We start from the raw sequence: 18,423 nt of genomic DNA, 5'->3' as shown, positions 1-18,423 counted from the left end.
CCTATTCAAACACCTGTAAAACCCTCAAAAACTTTTCTGTAGTAACCACTGTGCCGACTTTACCGACATTTGTTGCACTTGAGAAAAAAAGAAGTTAAATTTTAGTGATTGGTGGGAACGTAAGGTTAATTTATTACTTGAATACTCTAACACAAATTTTCAAAAGTGAAAAGTCTAAGAAAATGAATCACGATGTTCAAAGATTTGTAGTTCTGCACCAAGAACAGAGATCGCAGCTCTGTAAATTGCACCCATTAGAATGCCCAAGTGGAGAAATTTGATATGTATATAGGAATTAATTTATTACGTAACATTCTTACACCGTTTACAAGAGTTTTGCTAAATTCCTACTATCATATTACTGGCGTATTTTATAGCTATGTATAAGCCATCTTGTTGTCCGCCCTAAATGTGCTATGAGGTGCCCTTCACAAAATTGTGATATACTTTTTATTACCGAGTTACAAGGTTAAATTTGCTCGCTTTGTTTTCTGAAAATAAGCGATTCTCCCCATTTATTTTCTTACAGAATTGACAGACTAAAGCTAAAATTTGCTACTAAAATTCACTAGATTTCATGTTTTTCTTTTAAACGGAGGAATCCTCATCACAGATGGCGAAATGTTTGCTGAAAGAAAAAAAAACTTGCTCATTTCCCGATAATTTTGATAGGATCGAGACCCACATATATAGCTTCCCCTTAACGTGGTCTCGTATATAAAGCAGTTATCTGATTGTACATTGGCGCGCCTCTTACACAGATGAAGCACAAACAAATAAGAAATGCGAAATGCTGTTTCTTGCTAAAGTGCATTGTGTAAAACAAATTATGAATTTCGGTCATACAAACCATCTTTATTTAGAAAAAAAACTGCAAACAACAATGGCGATTACTGGGGTTGACCATCAGCGTCATCGGGCCCTGCAATCTCTGAGACCACGTCCGGAGTTTTCACTGCATTGAGCGCAGCCCGGCACAGCGACTGAGTACCACTTGCGACAACAGTATCGGTTATAACGTTCAAAGCAAAGGACATCCGTCTCCTGCGTTAATCGAAGTAAATGACGTATCAGGGCACATCTGGTCTGAACGAAAGCATAAATAAGCACTCTTTAGAGAAACACTAAGGGCTCTAGCAGCCCCCTTATTCGGGAAATAGTCGATGCCACAGAGAAAACGCGCGAATAAATTTAAATGTATTACGATGTGTTTCCTTCGATAAAAATATGTGCCAGAGACTCAATGCACCTATTTTAGCACAGTGTTCCCTTGCTGTGTTTTTCTCAAATATTCCGCCTGACTTGCCAACGGGCTCTGCCACTCCTTGTTTTGGCCATTTGCTGAGACTGCAGTCGCTTCAATACCAGCCATCACTGGTATCGGGAAATTCTATGTGTCACTTTATTTTACAAACTCTATTAGTGGAGCGCTCCAGCTGGGACAATCAATTATGGTGGATTTGTCAACATCGTGCTTCTACTTAAATTTCGCCACGCAACAAACACGGTAAGCGGTAGGCATGTGCGCAAGGACACAGTGATACGACAGATACAAACGCAAGAGCCATTGCGTTGCGTTTGTTTGGTTCTCATCAACCCCCAGCTTCTGCTCAAAATGCTACGGTCATGAAATACCACCAAGTGGCCCAAACTATTGCTCCATTGTTTCAAGGAACGTACACTTGCTGGCTGAGAATATATAGAAGAAAGAGTATCTCATTTCTTGCAGTCTGTCTAACAGAAAACATCGCCAAAACACGGACCTCTTTCATATGAGGTGTATTATTTAGGAAGAGGAAGCGCTCGTACTGAGCGCACTGATTGCTTAACACGCCAATACACATAAAGCCACTTTCGTCGAAATAAAAGTGTACAATAATTTGAATCTACGGGGCAGCGTATGGTTATAAACTTCGATATTGGCAAAGAACCTGGACAACAAGTTACGGACCGCATGAAGAGTGACGGAACCAGAACTGTTATGCTCAACGTTAAAAGACAAGACCATGGCGGTGTCGATCAGAGAGCAAACGGGATAATCCATATTGTAGTTGACATTAAGAGGAAAAAATGTAGCTCGCTAGGCCATGTATGTGTAGTGCAGAAAACTGGCGTATACCATTAGAGTTGCAGAATGGGTGCGAAGGGAAGCAAAGTGCAGCCGAAGATCAGAGAAAACTAGATGGGGTGTTCAAATTAAGAAATGTGCAAGCAAAAGCTGGAATCAACTGGCGCAAAACAGGGCTGATTAGATACTGTTTTCGTCCTGCAATGGACACAATATGCTGATCACGATTATGACGATGAATGACGATGAAGCCTGCTGAGCTGGAATGAGAATACCTAAGAACTCAACAAGAACAAAATGCCAGAGACGCAGGAATGCTTGGGAGCCACTGCGAAGCACGAGAACGGAGCAAGGCTTCAGTAAGCACTTCAGTTCGCGTTTCAGCAGCGGTAGAACGGCCTGTCACTACATTGCTTCAATGCTATTCAAAATACCGCCAACATTCATCCGGCTTCTTTTGACAGAGCATCGCACATCAGAAGCAGCCGTGAATATTTGAACGACTGACTCATGCCATTCCGAACACATCCTTTCTTGAAAAGTGTTAGCTCATGCCAACATTTCGCCCTTTTCCGTCCCGCGCTTAATCCAAACTTGTGCTTAGTTTCTAGATTTCAAAAGTCCTCCGGAGAGAGGGGAGCAATAAGACTTAAATCTGATAGCTCCCAAGATGGACTACTTATGTACCGTACGTTGAACCGCTTGCCGTTCGCAAGACGACGGAACAGTCTCTGACCACTCCATTTCGACTATGGAGCAGCGAAGTCACCTGTCCAAGTTTAGTTTCAAGAACGTAGATAAAATTTTCCCACACTGCACGATCACATCGTCGCTGACGTGAATCTGTGGTGTAGATCAATTCAAGTGGTAGAGCGCTCCTCTGAGCATGTACGGGTATGCGCGTTTCCATCTCTGCCAAAGTTCCATGGTGAGAAGTTGCCTGCACTGAGCAAGGGCGATATAACGTAAAACTATTCCAAACTTTTCTATTCCAATTCTGCTATCAGCCCTGCACCATTGGTAAAAAAAATTTTTCTACCAACCCCACTTTGCCTGTCTGTTCCGTGACGTCACAAAAACCGCCATACGTCCCTATCTGATATTGTCACGTGGTGGTGAAGTGGCAGAACACAGTAGCAAATACTGTGAAAGACACAACTAACTTTTATAGGGTGAACCTGTGCCCACAAGAACAGGCTACACTTATAGCACAACGATAGCGGCGAACACGGTCGGCGATCGTCGAAAATCTGATCAGCGGGTCAAGCGCGTCCGCTTTTATACAGCAGTCGTCGAATGTTCCAGACTAATCGTTTGGACCCGCGTGCCTTCCACAAAGTTCTACACCATTCGCATCACGCGATGAAATTAGATAACAGAACGTTCGGCGACAACAGACAGCCGGATAGAAGCATCGATAACTTTCCAGAAACTTCGGATACATGCAGGCACGTCCCGCACTGTGCGATTACATTTGTTAAGCGGCGGAACGTGGTCGCCCGATAAAGTACACGTGTCAATACCCCCCTCTTAAATAGCATCGTCCCTATGCTAACAATATAGGAGAGCGAAACACAAAAGGACACTTATTAAACGTAAGTAACATAACAAAAAAGAAACAAAGTCCAAAAATCAGTTACGCGAAGTCCCAAAGTTCATCAACGCTGATAGTACGGTTTGAGTCGCACAACGTGGACAATTTGAGATCGTGAGCGGCGTCGCTGTGACAGCGACATGCCCTCTGCACGACCTCATAGTCCAGTGCGCCAATACGTGGGATGATCTTGTACGCTCCGAAATAGTGACGCAAAAGCTTGTCGCTCAGCCCTCTACGGCGTATAGGGGTCCAAACCCAAACACGGTCACCGGGCTGATACTCGACGAAGCGTCCTCGGAGGTTGTAGTGACGGCTGTCGGTACGCTGCTGGTTCTTGATCCGTAGGCGGGCGAGTTGTTGGGCTTCTTCGGCGTGCTGGAGAAAGGTCGCGACGTCAAGATTATCTTCGTCGGTGACGTGTGGCAGCATGGCGTCGAGCGTCGTCGTCGGGTTCGGGCCGTAAACCAGCTTAAACGGCGTGATCTGTGTTGTTTCTTGCACCGCCCTGTTGTAAGCAAAGGTTACGTACGGCTGGACCGCCTCCCATGTCTTGTGTTCGACGTCGACGTACATTGCAAGCATATCGGCGAGGGTCTTGTTCAGGCGCTCTGTGAGACCATTCGCCTGCGGGTGATAGGCAGTTGTCCTCCAGTGGCGTGTATGGCTGTACTGCAGGATGGCTTGGGTGAGCTCTGCTGTAAACGCTGTTCCTCTGTCGGTGATGAGGAATTCTGGGGCACCATGTCGCAGCAAAATGTTCTCGATGAAAAATTTCGCCACTTCGGCTGCACTGCTTTTCGGTAGAGCTTTAGTTTCAGCAAAGCGGGTGAGATAGTCCGTCGCCACGACGATCCACATATTTCCGGATGTTGACGCCGGAAACGGTCCCAACAAATCCATCCCGATCTGCTGAAATGCTCGGCAAGAAGGTTTGATCGACTGTAGTAATCCTGCTAGCCTTGTCGGTGGTGTCTTGCGTCGCTGACAGTCTCAGCATGTATTGACGTAACGAGCGACGTCGGCGGTCAGACGCGGCCAGCAATACCTCTCCTGTATCCTCGACAGCGTTCGGGAGAATCCGAGGTGCCCAGCGGTTGGATCGTCATGTAGGGCGTACAGTATTTCTGGACGCAGCGCTGACGGAACAGCAAGACGGTAGCTGGCGCGGACTGGTGAGAAGTTCTTCTTTACGAGCAGGTTGTTTTGTAATGTGAACGAAGACAATCCGCGCTTAAATGCCCCAGGTACTACGTCGTTAAGGTGGCTTCTCGATTCTCGAACCACGTCCTGGCCGCGTCTTCCAATGCGAAGAAGATATGTCGCAGTTTGTCGTCGCTGGTCCAGCTATTAAATGCAGCGACCCTCTCATGCGTCTCGTGCCAAGTTTCCGGGTCCTCGAATATTGATCCGCGGAACGTTGGAGGTTCCCTGGGCTGCTGCAGCACCATGGGGGACGCTGGGGCCGCCATTGGGTTTGCCTTGGCCACAAACTTCTTGGTCTTCTCAGGTAGAAGTCCGTGCTCCGGGGGCAGCTGTTGAAGACGGCGGCTTGCTCGAAGGTCCGAGAATACGTCGGTGTTCTCTTTGCGGTCCGGGCTTCGATAACGGCTTGTCGGGGGCGTCCAGTACCTGAACGAAAAGCACCTCCACCAGATGTCACGTGGCGGTGACGTTGAAGAACACAGTAGCAAATACTGTGAAAGACACAACTAACTTTTATTGGGCGAACCTGTGCCCATAAAAACAGGCTACACTTATAGCACAACGATAGCGGCGAACACGGTCGGCGATCGTTGAAAATCTGATCAGCGGGTCAAGCGCGTCCGCTTTGATACATCAGTCGTCGAATGTTCCAGACTAATCGTTCGGACCCGCGTGCCTTCCACAAAGTTCTACACCATTCGCGTCACGCGATGGAATTAGATAACACAACGTTCGGCGACAACAGACAGCCGGATATAAGCATCGATAACCTTCCAGAAATTTTGGATATATGCAGGCACTTCCCGCACTGTGCGATTACATTTGTTAAGCGGCGGAACGTGGTCGCCCGATAAAGTGCACATGTCAGTATGACTCCCTCGTCATTACGCGTGGGCAGGACATGTAATGAGGAAGGAAGATAACCGATGGTCATTAAGAGTTACCGAATGGATTCCAAGGGAAGGGAAGTGTAGCAGAGGGCGGCGGAAAGTGAGGTGGGCGGATGAGATTAAGAAGTTTGCAGGGACAACATGGCGACGATTAGTACATGACCGGGGTAGTTGGAGAAGTATGGGAGAGGCCTTTGCCCTGCAGTGTGCGTAACCAGGCTGATGATGATGATGATGATGATGATGTCATTATGATGTGTACACACTGATTATGCATGATTTGACGAAGAAAAGACAAACAGTTATTTCTGATTCGACGCCTTTTCGCCATTAGCCTCCGGCTATTGGTAAAAAGTTTTCGGGCTGCACCCACTTCACCTGCCTATCACGCGAGTCACAAAACCGCGAAAACTCACCGCGTCAAATTGACGTGTACGCATTAAAGATGCATTAATATGCCGAACAAAACAGAATTTTCTTCTGAATAGCCGCAGGCTACCCCGTTCTGAAACGAATAAAATACGGCTGCCACCGATCGCTCAGGAGTTGGCTACTCGCACCTGCCGGAGAGCATGGGTGTATTTGCGCATAATAAAACTTCTTGCGTGGCTGTGTAACGTTTTGGAGCGCTTTCGGCACGTTTACCACCTCATTCTGCAAACTCTTCTTTGCTGAGTGTCCCTTTTAGCGTCATTCTTAAGCTTCCGTTGCATGCCGTCGCAATTTTCTACCAGCCACCGCAAGGTAAGTAAGGGAAAACCGACCAACTGCAGACAGTGGCACCACCCTCTTCATCCGGTTATCGATTTTCAGTTCCTGGCTCTGCCCCATCGAATCCCTCTCCACTTGAGCGTTCTACTCGCCTCTTATCAGCCAATTACATACGACAAGCCACTCAGTGTGGGCAATGTTATTCGTTTTTCAGGGAAACAAGAGGGACGTCCTATCAACGAGGAAAGCGTTTTATTGGTGTGTTCATACAACCCTGCGGGTGACCGCCCGGAGCTTGCGTTGGTGGTGACGCAAATATGAAGTCAGGAGACTGGAATTGACACATATTGGAATAGTTTTTCGTTACAGGGCCCCAGCACTTCGTCATAGCATAGAACGGGTCGATGTTTCTGTTGCAGTATTTCTAGCCGGCATGGTAACTGATGTATTTTCCAGCAGAACCTGGAAAATAGAGCAATCACTGCAACCCGTTCAGGTGATCATAATTCGTGAGGAGTCTGCAATGGCTGACGGCTTCAACCTCCCATAATATCGCCACTGTGCTTTCTGTGTCGAAGGCTGATGCGCCCAAGGAATAATTTCAAATCGTCTTTGGTGGATCTAAAAGGCGCTGCCACAATGCGCCCTAGGAGGAAGCTCATTTTCCTACGAACTTTCACTGTATGCGCATTGTGGTGGCATAATCTCGTAGCGTTGAACCTCGGCGCCAAACAGCACTATGCATGGTAGTCCTAATACAACGTTGCCCGAGCACTTCAAGCGACCAACCCAAGACAGGCAAGAAATCTGATCATCACACTAAAATGTGATATCAGCTCGAGGTGGGTAGAGTGAGCCAGAGAGTATCAAGACATACAGGCTTTGTACGAGTAGCCAGCTAAACGAAAATAAAGGGGCCCACAGTAGTCGATGCGTACAACTGAAAATGCGGTCACCTCCTTTACCCGCTCCGGCGGTAATGGAGCCACGAGGCCATATTCAGCCGCTGTCTTCTGTAGAGGAAAGGTTGCGATAACGCGCTCCTTCGACTCTCCTTCCCATCTTGCTCGGATCTTAGTCAGCGTCAGCTTGTCGCCACCATGAAGAGTGCTAAAAGTGCGGGGAACTTATGGTAAGAAGACAAGGCAGCATGATACCCAATGTCAGGCTTTGAGTAGGTAATGCCACTCGCCGACACAAGCTAGCCAGTCTGCATTCATAAAAGGAGACAAGTGAAGGAAGGACAAGTGACGTCGACGGTAGCGGAAGTCTTTCCTTGAATGCTCGGACCTTTGCGTATCCCGTAACGTTCAGCCTCCTGCAACTGCCAAGTCATAGGCGCTCCTTTTTTTTGCAAGAGTGACTTCCCGACGCACTGTGAAAAAGCAGGTGTACCAGTGATATCAATCATAATAGCCGAACAGGCGAGCTGTATTCTTGCGCTCACGTAATGCTGTTCCACGAATACATGCTCAAGGAAATGCCGTATCACTGTTTCTGAATGAGCGGTTTTGATTTCCTTTAGCAGCTGAACGTTCTCAGAGCTGGAAATGCACCGTGCTATTAAAAAAATAGGAGAGCTGTGTCAACAGATGTCTTAAGCAAATAATACTAACAGAAAAGTCACATTATTTATCAATTCTCCACCCCTTCGCCTACTAAGTATCCATGCCTATTCCGCATCATTTCTCAAAGAACGGGCCACAAGCCTACGTGCCGGGCCTTTTCGAGTAAACGATAGAGAACGTGATCTTTTGTACATCCAGAGCACGACGAGTTATTTGCATTCGGAGAAGGTGAGCACTGGTAAGGCCGAAACCAAGGTGGCGACATACCCAGGCTTCGCGAACCTGGGCGCGTCTGCGGCTGTTGTTTTGTGCGTTGATAAATTACTTGCCAGTGAAAGTGACCGCTGGCAGAGTCTGAACCAGGATGGAAGCACGCCCAGCCTACTTGAAGCGGTCTTCATCCGCAGCTATTATTTTGCGTGTGATTAAATTGACTGCCGGTGAAAGTGACCGCCAGTGGAGTCTCAACTACGGCGAAAACCAGTGTGCGCGTGTATGATCTATGCTTGCGTCTAGACGGCAAGAAGTGAACGCCGACGGCTCGAGAGGCTTATAAAAAAGACCCCATCCGACACTTCACGAGTCTGCTTAGGGGACGATAAAGGAACGCTGAGCAACTACCGGGCCGACATCACCTTTCCACACGGAACACCGCAAGCCACCGTGGTGAGTCAACCGCTGCCGTCGAGGCGCTGACATCGAAAGGAAATTACGGGCCGCATCGGTGGGGACGGACTGCCGACGCGCCCGGTTTGCTGTATGTCACTTTTGATTCTTTGGACTGTGGACTCTAATACATATGCTTTCTCGATTGCTATTTAGAAATTTAGTTTGTACCGATAGACATATATAGTTCATTCTTGATATTGCGATTGCACATCGTAATTATCCTACATTGTTACACTGGTTCTTTGAAATCGTCACTTTCGTGCTTTTTCTGTATAACATATTCACATCCCCAACTTAATAGGGCCAGTTTGTTTTGTTGTTTAGAGATCGAATAAAATTACAGCAGTTTGCTGGATTTCATCAGGCGTTTGTCTCGTTCACGACCCGAAAGCCAAGCGCCAGACTCCATCGCTTTATCTCATACTCAGGGGGAGTTACGGCACCGACTCTGAGTCGGGATATTATCTGGGGCTCGCGACGGGACATCTGACGCAAGGTAGCTGCTTTCAATGGCTGGATAATCTTGGTGATTAATCTCCTTTATTCAGAGAAAAATTTCTTGGTGACCAAAAAATTCAACAAGAAATTTTTAACGTTTTTTTGCGCACATAATTTTTTTTTAACATGGAGTTAGGAATGTTATCTATCGGCACTCAGTTGAGTCTGCCAGGAGCGCAGCTGAAGAACTGAATAGAGGAGCGCCAGGTGAGACAACCGCAGGAAAGGGCATTGGCTTGAGAGGCAGCAGAAAGGGAACGAGAAGCTGCGGAGAGAGAACACGCCGCAGCGCTTGAGGCAAGTGTGCGTGAGGTGGAAGCGTTGCGTCTGAGACTGGAGCCTCAAATTCTGCAGAGGTAGAATCGGAGTAACGTTAGCAGCACTCAAGAGAGGGATGCCGACATCGGGTTGAGAGTAAATGTGAGCAAGCTTCTCATCCCAATCAACGAAAGAAAAGATGAATTTGATTTATAGATACGCCGTTTTGAGGCTATCGCCAGGAGCCAGAGGTGGCCTGAGGAGCAATGGTCTACAGTTTTGAGCACACGTCTGAGTGAGCAAGCGCTCAGCGTTTTTGTGAGATTGTCACCGGAAGACATGTCAAGCTATCTCAATGTCAAGGTCGCTCCCTTGAGGCGTTTTCGATTCGCCATTGAGGGCTTCAGAGAAAAATTTAGGAGCGCAAGATCAAAGGACGGCGAGACCGCTGCGCAATTTTCGGCAAGGCTGAGTCATTATTATTACCGATGGGTAGAGGTGGCCGACATAAAGGAGGTCTACACTTCCCCTTCACGAGATTTTGCTTAAAGAAAAAAAAATTTAGCAGCTGCCACCCAAACCTCTCACTTTACATTAAGGAGAAGAAAACTGAATCATTTGCTGAGTTGTTGGGACTGGCCGGTCAATTTCTCGAAGCACAATGATGCACTAACATCGGAAAGGTTAAAAAAGAAAACGGAGGAGAAGACGTGTTTAAACTGACGAAAGCAGAGTCAGTCAAATAGTACTAGCGAAATGTTATCTTTGTGGCAGGACATGGTCACCGTGCAGCACAGTGCGTGATCAACTATGGGCCGGTGTGGCCCCGTTTACGGTAAGTATGGTAGGAAAGGGCACAGGCAAGATACTTGTCAGGAGAGATGGAAGGAATGGACTCAGGTTTCATGTGTTTATGCATCTGGCAAGGCTGAGAAGGAGGAATCGATCCGCGACGGATACGTTGAGCAGAAGAGTGGCAGCAAAGTTCCCTTATTAAACGCTGTTATGATGACACGGTCACACTCCTTAGTTGAGGGAATGCCTGTTGTTACTGGCACTATGGCTCGGAAATATATCACTGTAATACGCGTTACGGGAAGCAACGCGGTAATAGTCAGAAGAAGGTGAGTCAACGACGACCAACTCACAGGCGAAAGCGGTCCAGTCTATTTAGTAGATGGCACCGTGAAGATGCTGCCTTAAGCTCGAATGCACGTCACGATATTCTATTTTTGTTGCCACACCACGGCTCTTTTTATGCAGGACTCTCTGTACGATATAATACTAGGAAGCATAAAGGCTGTAGGAGCACCGGAAGACCCGTCGAGCGAGGTGCAAAACAGACCGATGATTTACTGGCAGGGGACGACGTGACCGCTGCCGCAATAACTAGAGCCGAGGCGGAGGGCGCCGCAAAGAAACTTCAGAGGCTGAAAACGCTGGACAAAATTCATGACACCTTTGGAAGTACTCTTAGAAATATTGGAACATCGCATTAGGCCTATGCACGGAAACTTCAAATTAAAGGCGATGGGACACTTGAAGTTTAATCATTTTCTTTACACGCACTGTGTAATTTTTTACACGCAAGTGCACGAATAACATTGTTAATATTGCGAAAACGGCTAAATTGAAGCGATTCCAAACCCTATGGTTCATGATGTGTAACACATGCTCAATTGGATCCGATTTCAATAGGTGCGAAATGTATGCTTTGCTGTACCAGAACGTATTTGTTTCCAATACATTTGCGCTACTTGGCGCCCATAATTGGCAAAGAAATGTTCGTGCCTACCTCGCTTCACCTCTCTCTCCCGCGAGGTAAGGAAAACCGCAAGAACCCGCATGTGATGTGACGTGGGCACGTAAGCTTGATTTTACCGAACAAAATAAAAAATAATTATTTCTGATTTCGCACCTTTTTTCGTCATCACACATCCGCAATTTGTTAAAAGGTTTCAGGTTGTGACCACTTGAGCTTTCGGTTATGAGACATCACAAGGCCTGGCAAAACACACATTACACTGATATCTCTGCGTTCAACATGAATTAGTATGCCGAGCAAAACGACATTTTTTTTGGCGGGGGGGGGATGGGACTGCTGGAAGCTGCCCTGTTACGAAAGGAATAAAACATGGCAGCCCACTGATCACCCTGGCAGTGGCAGCTAGGCGCTGCGGAGAATAATGCATTTCTTTGCATAATATAAACATTTTTTGGAGGACAGTATACCTTGAAGTACCAGTGGCACCCACGACGATAATGGAAGAGAGAATAGCCGAGAGGAACTTGAAATACCGCAAGTAATGCTGGAAGAAGTAAAGAAAGTCTTGGAAGCTATGCAAAGGGGAGAAGGCAGCAGGGGAGAATCAGGAAACAGCAGATTTGCTGAATGATGGTGGGCAGATTGTTCTAGAAAAACTGGCCACCCTGTATACGGATTGCCTCATGACCTCGAGCGTACCAGAATCTTAGAAGAACGATAACATAATCCTAACCCATAAGAAAGGGGACGCTAAAGACTTGAAAAATTATAGACCGATCAGATTATTGTGCGTTGCGTACAAACTATTTACTAAGGTAATCGCAAATAGAATCAGCAACACCTTAGACTTCCGTCAAGCGAAGGACCAGGAAGGATACCGTAAAGGCTCTTCAACAATAGATCATATTAACGCTATCAATCAGGTGACAGAGAAATGTGTGGAATATTACAAACCCTTATATATAGCTTTCATTGATTACGAGGAAGCGTTTGATTCTGTCGAAACCTCAGCAGTCATAGAGGCATTACGGAATGAGGGTGTAGACGAACCGTATGTAAAAATACTGAAAGATATCTATAGCGGCTTCACAGCCACCGTAGTCCTCCAAAACGAGAGCAACAAAATCCCAATAAAGTAACGCGTGAGGCACGGAGATACGATCTCTCCAATGCTATTCACAGCGTATTTACAGGAGGTATTCAGAGACCTGGATTGCGAAGAATTGGGGATAAGGGTCAATGAAGAATACCTTAGTAACTGATGATGATGATCATCATGATAATGATGGTGATGACCTTGACGAGTCTCGTTTGGCCGACATACGACATCACTATGCCTACTGTTAGTAACTAAGGATGCGTTTTCGCGGTAGATTTAACCTTCAGAAGAGATGGGGGGGGGGGCGCTGTTGCAAGTGTGCGCAATTTCAGACCAGCCACTACAAGCTAAGCAAGAAGAGGCGGACAAATCGCGTACGCGTTTGATTGAGCTTCAAGCAATGCTTCTCATCACCGCATGATCCTTCCGTTGGCTGCTACTTAAAAGTGACGTCAGAAAAGTGCCCCTATATCGGAGTGCAATAGTTTCACTTTATATTGGCCGTGCACTCTGAAATATGGAAAGCTAAGGGTGAAACTCTGGCTAGACAATGTCTTCAGTAAGAAAAAAAATGCGAGATCGCATAAGCGATAGAGGAAAAAGGGGAAAACAACTTTGCTTGCGAGAAAATCGGCATGCTCAAAAAAAAAAGAACTTAGAGAAAAACCATGGCGGCATTTCTACTAGAAAAACTTCTACTTTTGTGAAATTGTGACTATTTTTAAACCTGTGTCGATTCGCGCACTTGTGAAAAATAATTTTCTGGTGAGAATTTAGAAGGACGCACGTGAACCAGTCGGTGTAGACGAGTATTTTAGTATTCTGAAATGGGACGTCGAAGGCCTGCAAAAGGTACAGCATGACCCCCTTCAAAGGTGAATAACCGATGCTTAAACTGGCCAGTCCGCTCGTTAGCCTGCAACAAACACGAAAATTGAAGTAATGAGTAAAGGTTAGCAGGTGTGCAAAAAAAAGGAAAGAAAAAGAGAAGTTAATACTAATTACATTCTTTTTAAATATGACACAAAAGCTGGCTTTCTTTCCGAAATGACATTTGCAGATTTCATTCTGATTGAATTATTGCACTACGAAACATCCCTTAGGTAAAGCCATAGATTGGTTATCGTGATCATCTGAGCTCCCTTCTTTCATGCCAGCTTCGGGTATAGCCAGCTTAGTTTGTAATTCTAGCCAATCAATCAATGAACCAAACAAGCAAAGAAGCAAGCAATCAATCATTTTAGTATTAAACGTTGACACATTTACAAAGTAAATGTAATACACAAGCGTCTATTAATCAAGCAATCAATCATTTTAGAATTAGACGTTACCACACTCACAAAGTATAATACACAAGAACGTCCAAAATTAAAACTGTCAGCGTTACCTCCTCTTAGAACATATATACATAAAGGTTGGACGCACGACTAGCAGCTAAAGCGATAAACCCGGCACAACACAATTGAATATCAGAGCGGTATATAAGCAAGACATCCTATCCCCTCAGGTTAACAATTGGGGAAATATAGAAAGCATATTAGAAGATATTATATATTCGCGATGTTAAATACTACGCAGAAATGAGCAAGAATTATCTTTCACAAATACACTTCTAAATATAAAAAGAAGAATATTTGTATAAGAGGAAATTGAATTTATCAGCGAATAATTATCTAGGAACACAAATTACGAAGAACAATGTAAGTTAGTTAAACAGTATAAACATGCACACACACACACACTCACACTATATATATATACAACTTTTTGGCAGAAAATTGAAAAATGAAATTGCTAAAAAAAGGCTGTCATTTTACTGTAGCTAGAGTTTACATTAGGAAACCAGAGGTTTTTATTTTCCGATAACCGCGCGTTATTAGTATCCTAATGTTGTATTTTGGAAAGTAGCTGACAGAGTGTCACTGTTTAAACTTTTATATAGTATAAGACCTAGCGTAAGTTGAAATGTGCAAGGTAATGCTAGAATTTCGATAGTGCGGAATATTCGGGCTGTTGATGCGGTGTGCGAACTACGAATAATCATTCGGACCACTCACGTCTGAACGTGAATGAGCGATGTAAGGTGCGGGGCGCATGTGTTGCCTCACAATGAAAACTAGTAAGTAACGTGACTGTTAGTGAAAGCCCAGGGAAGTGATTTTCGAACATTTTTAATGAAAACACTGCCTTTTGAGAACGAGTACACGGAAGCAAAAAGCAGTCTCTTTAAAGACCTAATTTACGTGAATGTTATTTTCAAAATGAGGGCGCACTGCGACAACTGGAAAAGTAATAAGATTGTATGGTATATTGACGCAGTTATCGATTAGTAGTTTAGCGTTAATATGGGCGTTTGTTGGGACGAGTGAAATAGCATAAAGCTTGTGTTAACAGTGTTGGATGTTAGCAAATAATGTTACACCAAAGAACATGATTAGTGAAATCGACGTTTTACTTTGTTAGTAGACCGTTAATGACTTGATCATTCTCGAATGTCGTTGTGTATTCGGCATAGAGGATGCAGTCAGAATCATTAACTGATGATGAAGTGTCATTAATGTAAAGAAATAACGGAGGGCCCACAATTGAACCTTGTGGAACGCCCTTGTTAATTTAGGATAAAGCACTTATGTAGCCAGCAACCTCAGTTCGTTTAGTTAGGTAAGGTTCCAAAGAGATAAAGCAGGTCCAGAAATTCTAAAGGACTCAAATTTAGCCTACAAAATAGAGTGATAATAGCGTCAAAAGCTTTTGTTAAATCACTAAATACCGCTATGAACATACCCCATTATCGATAAACGTTTATGATGTCATTAAGTTTGTCAGTGCTAATACGGTTGATTTAGCGGGTGTCACCAAGCTGCACTTTAATAACCACGAAGCCAACCTCCAGATGTGGGCTAGCTTCAAAATCAGTATCACCGAAGTTTTCCACCGCCCTGGCGTGCGCAAGCTTCGCGCGGAGCAACACCTACTAAGCCGATCCCAGCGAACTGGTGAAGCATTCACCAGATAAATAGAGGACGTGGTCAACCTTTGCCGGCGTGTCAACCCAACGATAGCGAAGGCGGACAAGGTGCGTCACGTCATGAAGGGTATTTCGGACGATGTCTTTCATACTCCGCTGCCAAAAAACCCTGGCACTCTTTCTCAAGTATTTGAGCTTGCACGAGTTTCGACGAGTTCCACCGAGCTCCGCAGACAGCATCTCCTGAGGCAGTGACCTCCTGTGTCCGATGAAACCCTGTCGAGCATGGCCACCGCTCCTGATATTGACTCACTGCTTTGCCAGGTAAAATAGTTTGCCCGTGCAGAGGTCACTCGCCAGCTTTCGCTGCTGTCCCGCTGCTGGGCAATCACCCGCTCCTTCGCCTGCCAACCTTCGCCAGGTCATACAGGAACAAGTTTGCGCAGCTCTAGCGAAGTGAACACCGCAGTCAACTATGCCGAGGCTCTGACGCGGTCACCACCTCAGACCATTGCGTTTATGCCATCAGCCGTGCCGCTGTATCGAACTCCTCGCTTCGTTCAGACGAGGTACCCACATAGAAGTAGACAAAGGTGTAATCCCGACAGCCGGCCAATCTGCTTTACGGGCTGCCTACCTGGCTGCGTCGCACGATATAGCCGTCGCCGCTCAACACTTCACCGCCGCCGTAGCTTCGATCCTGAACCCATAATACTTCCACTTACACTGTGTGCGTATGCGTGTGCGTGTAGAGAGAGAGAGAGAGAGAAAACAATAAATTTGACAGCAACAGATTTTAAGGCGGTATGGTAGGAGCCCCTCAGTGCAGGACCCGCTAGCCTTTCCTGCTTGCATGATCTGGCTATTTGAGGACTTTAACGCAATACCGTTAAGGACCCCGTGTGGAAAAAGATCCGATGCCGGCGTCGGACGCCACTTTGCGAAAAAATATTCCGACCCACAACCGCGCAGGCGCTCCGCGGGGCGCAGATACGTTGCTGATTTATTTATACTCCTCAAATAAAATACGTCAGAAAAGTCGTACAGTGCCACAGAAACGCAACCTACAGACTTTATTGCGTCGGAGTTTAATTTGATTATGCCAGAAAACATAATTCTGCTAGGCAGAAACTCAAACCTAAACCCCTTTTCCGAGCGGCGCGGCCATCTCAGTTCATTACAACACCATCGCACTCGCCTCGGTGCAACCACAAGGAAACTGCGCTCGTCCGGGAAGCGTGACAAGCAGTCAGCGATCTTTGAAATCGGTCGCGTTCCACTCCAATGGCGAAGCTTAAGCGTCCTCCAAATTTTCTTGAAGCAAGTCGGAACAGGAGAGCTGTGCCTCCAACTGCTCCACTCTGTACTTATTATTTGACCTATGACTTCGCCTAGTGCACTCGGTTAGGTAGGTTTTGCGTGAGGCGATTGGAATAAAGACATATTGGAAGAGCTTTACCATTAAAAGGCCCCCAGAAAAATTACCTATCTAATTATTCTTCTCAAAATAAATTGTTCTTTCTTCACCAAGAAATACGCGTATCCTCATCCCTTGTAAATTCATAACATTTTAATCGAACACTTCTGACGATTCTTACAAAAGTGGCATGCGCATTCTTTTAAGTTTTCGGGCGCAGGTATTAGGCGCCCGTTATTGCGGTGAGCTTCGACGTCAAGCTGACATCTGTCGGAGGTGCTGCTGTCTTAATTTTGCTAACATCTATGGTCATGAGCTAGCCTAAAGCATGAACGCAACGCTAGCGTCTATTCGTACCATCAAGCTATCGTCAGACTAGCAGCAATGCTACAATGATTTTCTCCGAAGCAGGAACCTGAACCTCAGAAGATCAATACGACCGAGACTACAGCTACAATCACAGAGCCAGGGTCTCCTGCATCCATCACATAAATCAGTCTAGAAAGGCACCTATTTTTCATGGGTCGTGATCGGGCGACCCCGAGATCTGTTTGGAGGCATTTGAAAGAGTCACCATTTTAACATGCCTGGTGAAATCCGGGGTCCGAGCACCCACGAAGATTTCATGCATAGTGCTGTGTGAGGTGATGGGAGAAAGAAAGGTCTTGAGCGAGGTTCAAGAAATGCAAAAGGGCACATATACAAATTTAAACGATCTTGATTTACAGGACTGGCTCCATGACCCAGGAAGGAAACTACGTGCTAAACTAGACTGCTAAACCACAGCAGTCGAGCTCCGCTTTTTATCTGGTTCCGTGCCAACTTTCACACGTGGAAGGAATTCCTTGTTCTTCTTTTCGGTTCATCCTAATCGTTGACCCGTGTGCAAAATCACTCTCATGACGTCACGCCATTACGCAGGATTCTGTCTCCAACCGCCGCCTCATACGATGTAACCCCGTGGCAAACTGACACTGATGTCGACGCTGTTCCCACGGGAGTCTTCAACAACAGACCCTTTCATCAATTAGAGCATCTCTGTGATGGTTCACTTGTCAGGAATAGAAGACTGGCCTTCGCGGTAGTTGGAGGGCGGTGGTTGCTGTGGTCTCGCAGTAAGCTGCCATTGTTTTCACGTCACAGGGGCGCTTGCGCGTCCAGTCATAAGCCGGGCGACCACTCGTCTCACCCGTCAGGTCTGACCAGTGAAAAAGCCGGAGATACGTAATGGAATTTGACCCTCTCAAACCTTTATTTGCCGAATTCTGTCGAGTGAGGCAAGCTTAGCAGGACTCTTTGAGGAACTATCAGACATTGTTTGGGATATCATCGGCCGTAGTGAGATTAGAAGAGCTGGTGAGGCTTATACATTGCTGAATAACAGACATGTCATCTGCTATTCTCCCAAATAAGAAGCAATGCGGGCTAGGATTCTTAATCATAAGGACATAGCGGGCAACATTGACGAATTCTACAGCAATAATGAGAGGGTAGCTGTAGTCGTAATTAAACTTAGTAGGAGGTATAGATTAAAGGCAGTGCAAGCCTACACCCCAACATCTAGTCACAATGATGACGAAGTAGATCAGTTTTATGAAGATATTGAATTAGCGATGAGCAAAGTGCAAACTCAGTATACTGTAGTAATGGGCGACCTCAATACAAAAAAAAGGGGGGGGGGGTAAGCAGGCTGCTAAACAAGCAATTGACAG

At 45.9% G+C, this 18,423-nt stretch overlaps 1 protein-coding gene across 2 annotated transcripts in view; it reads right to left on the bottom strand.

Moving 5' to 3' along the window:
- Positions 1–847: 847 nt before the first annotated feature.
- LOC142578016 (excitatory amino acid transporter-like) overlaps positions 848–18,423 on the bottom strand; it is a 70,301-nt gene continuing 52,725 nt past the window's right edge. For both annotated transcript variants that reach the window (XM_075687442.1, XM_075687443.1), the window contains 2 exons: positions 13,114–13,242; positions 848–1,044 (listed from right to left, as the gene is read on the bottom strand). In XM_075687442.1, coding sequence (XP_075543557.1) covers positions 891–1,044; positions 13,114–13,242 — 283 coding nt within the window. In that variant the 3' untranslated portion in view covers positions 848–890. The remainder of the gene's footprint in view (positions 1,045–13,113; positions 13,243–18,423) is intronic.

The sequence above is a fragment of the Dermacentor variabilis genome, chromosome 4, assembly GCF_050947875.1.
Source record: "Dermacentor variabilis isolate Ectoservices chromosome 4, ASM5094787v1, whole genome shotgun sequence".
NCBI lineage: Eukaryota > Metazoa > Arthropoda > Arachnida > Ixodida > Ixodidae > Dermacentor > Dermacentor variabilis.
Note: the sequence above shows the minus strand (reverse complement) of the source record. Positions and strands in the feature narration are given on the sequence as shown.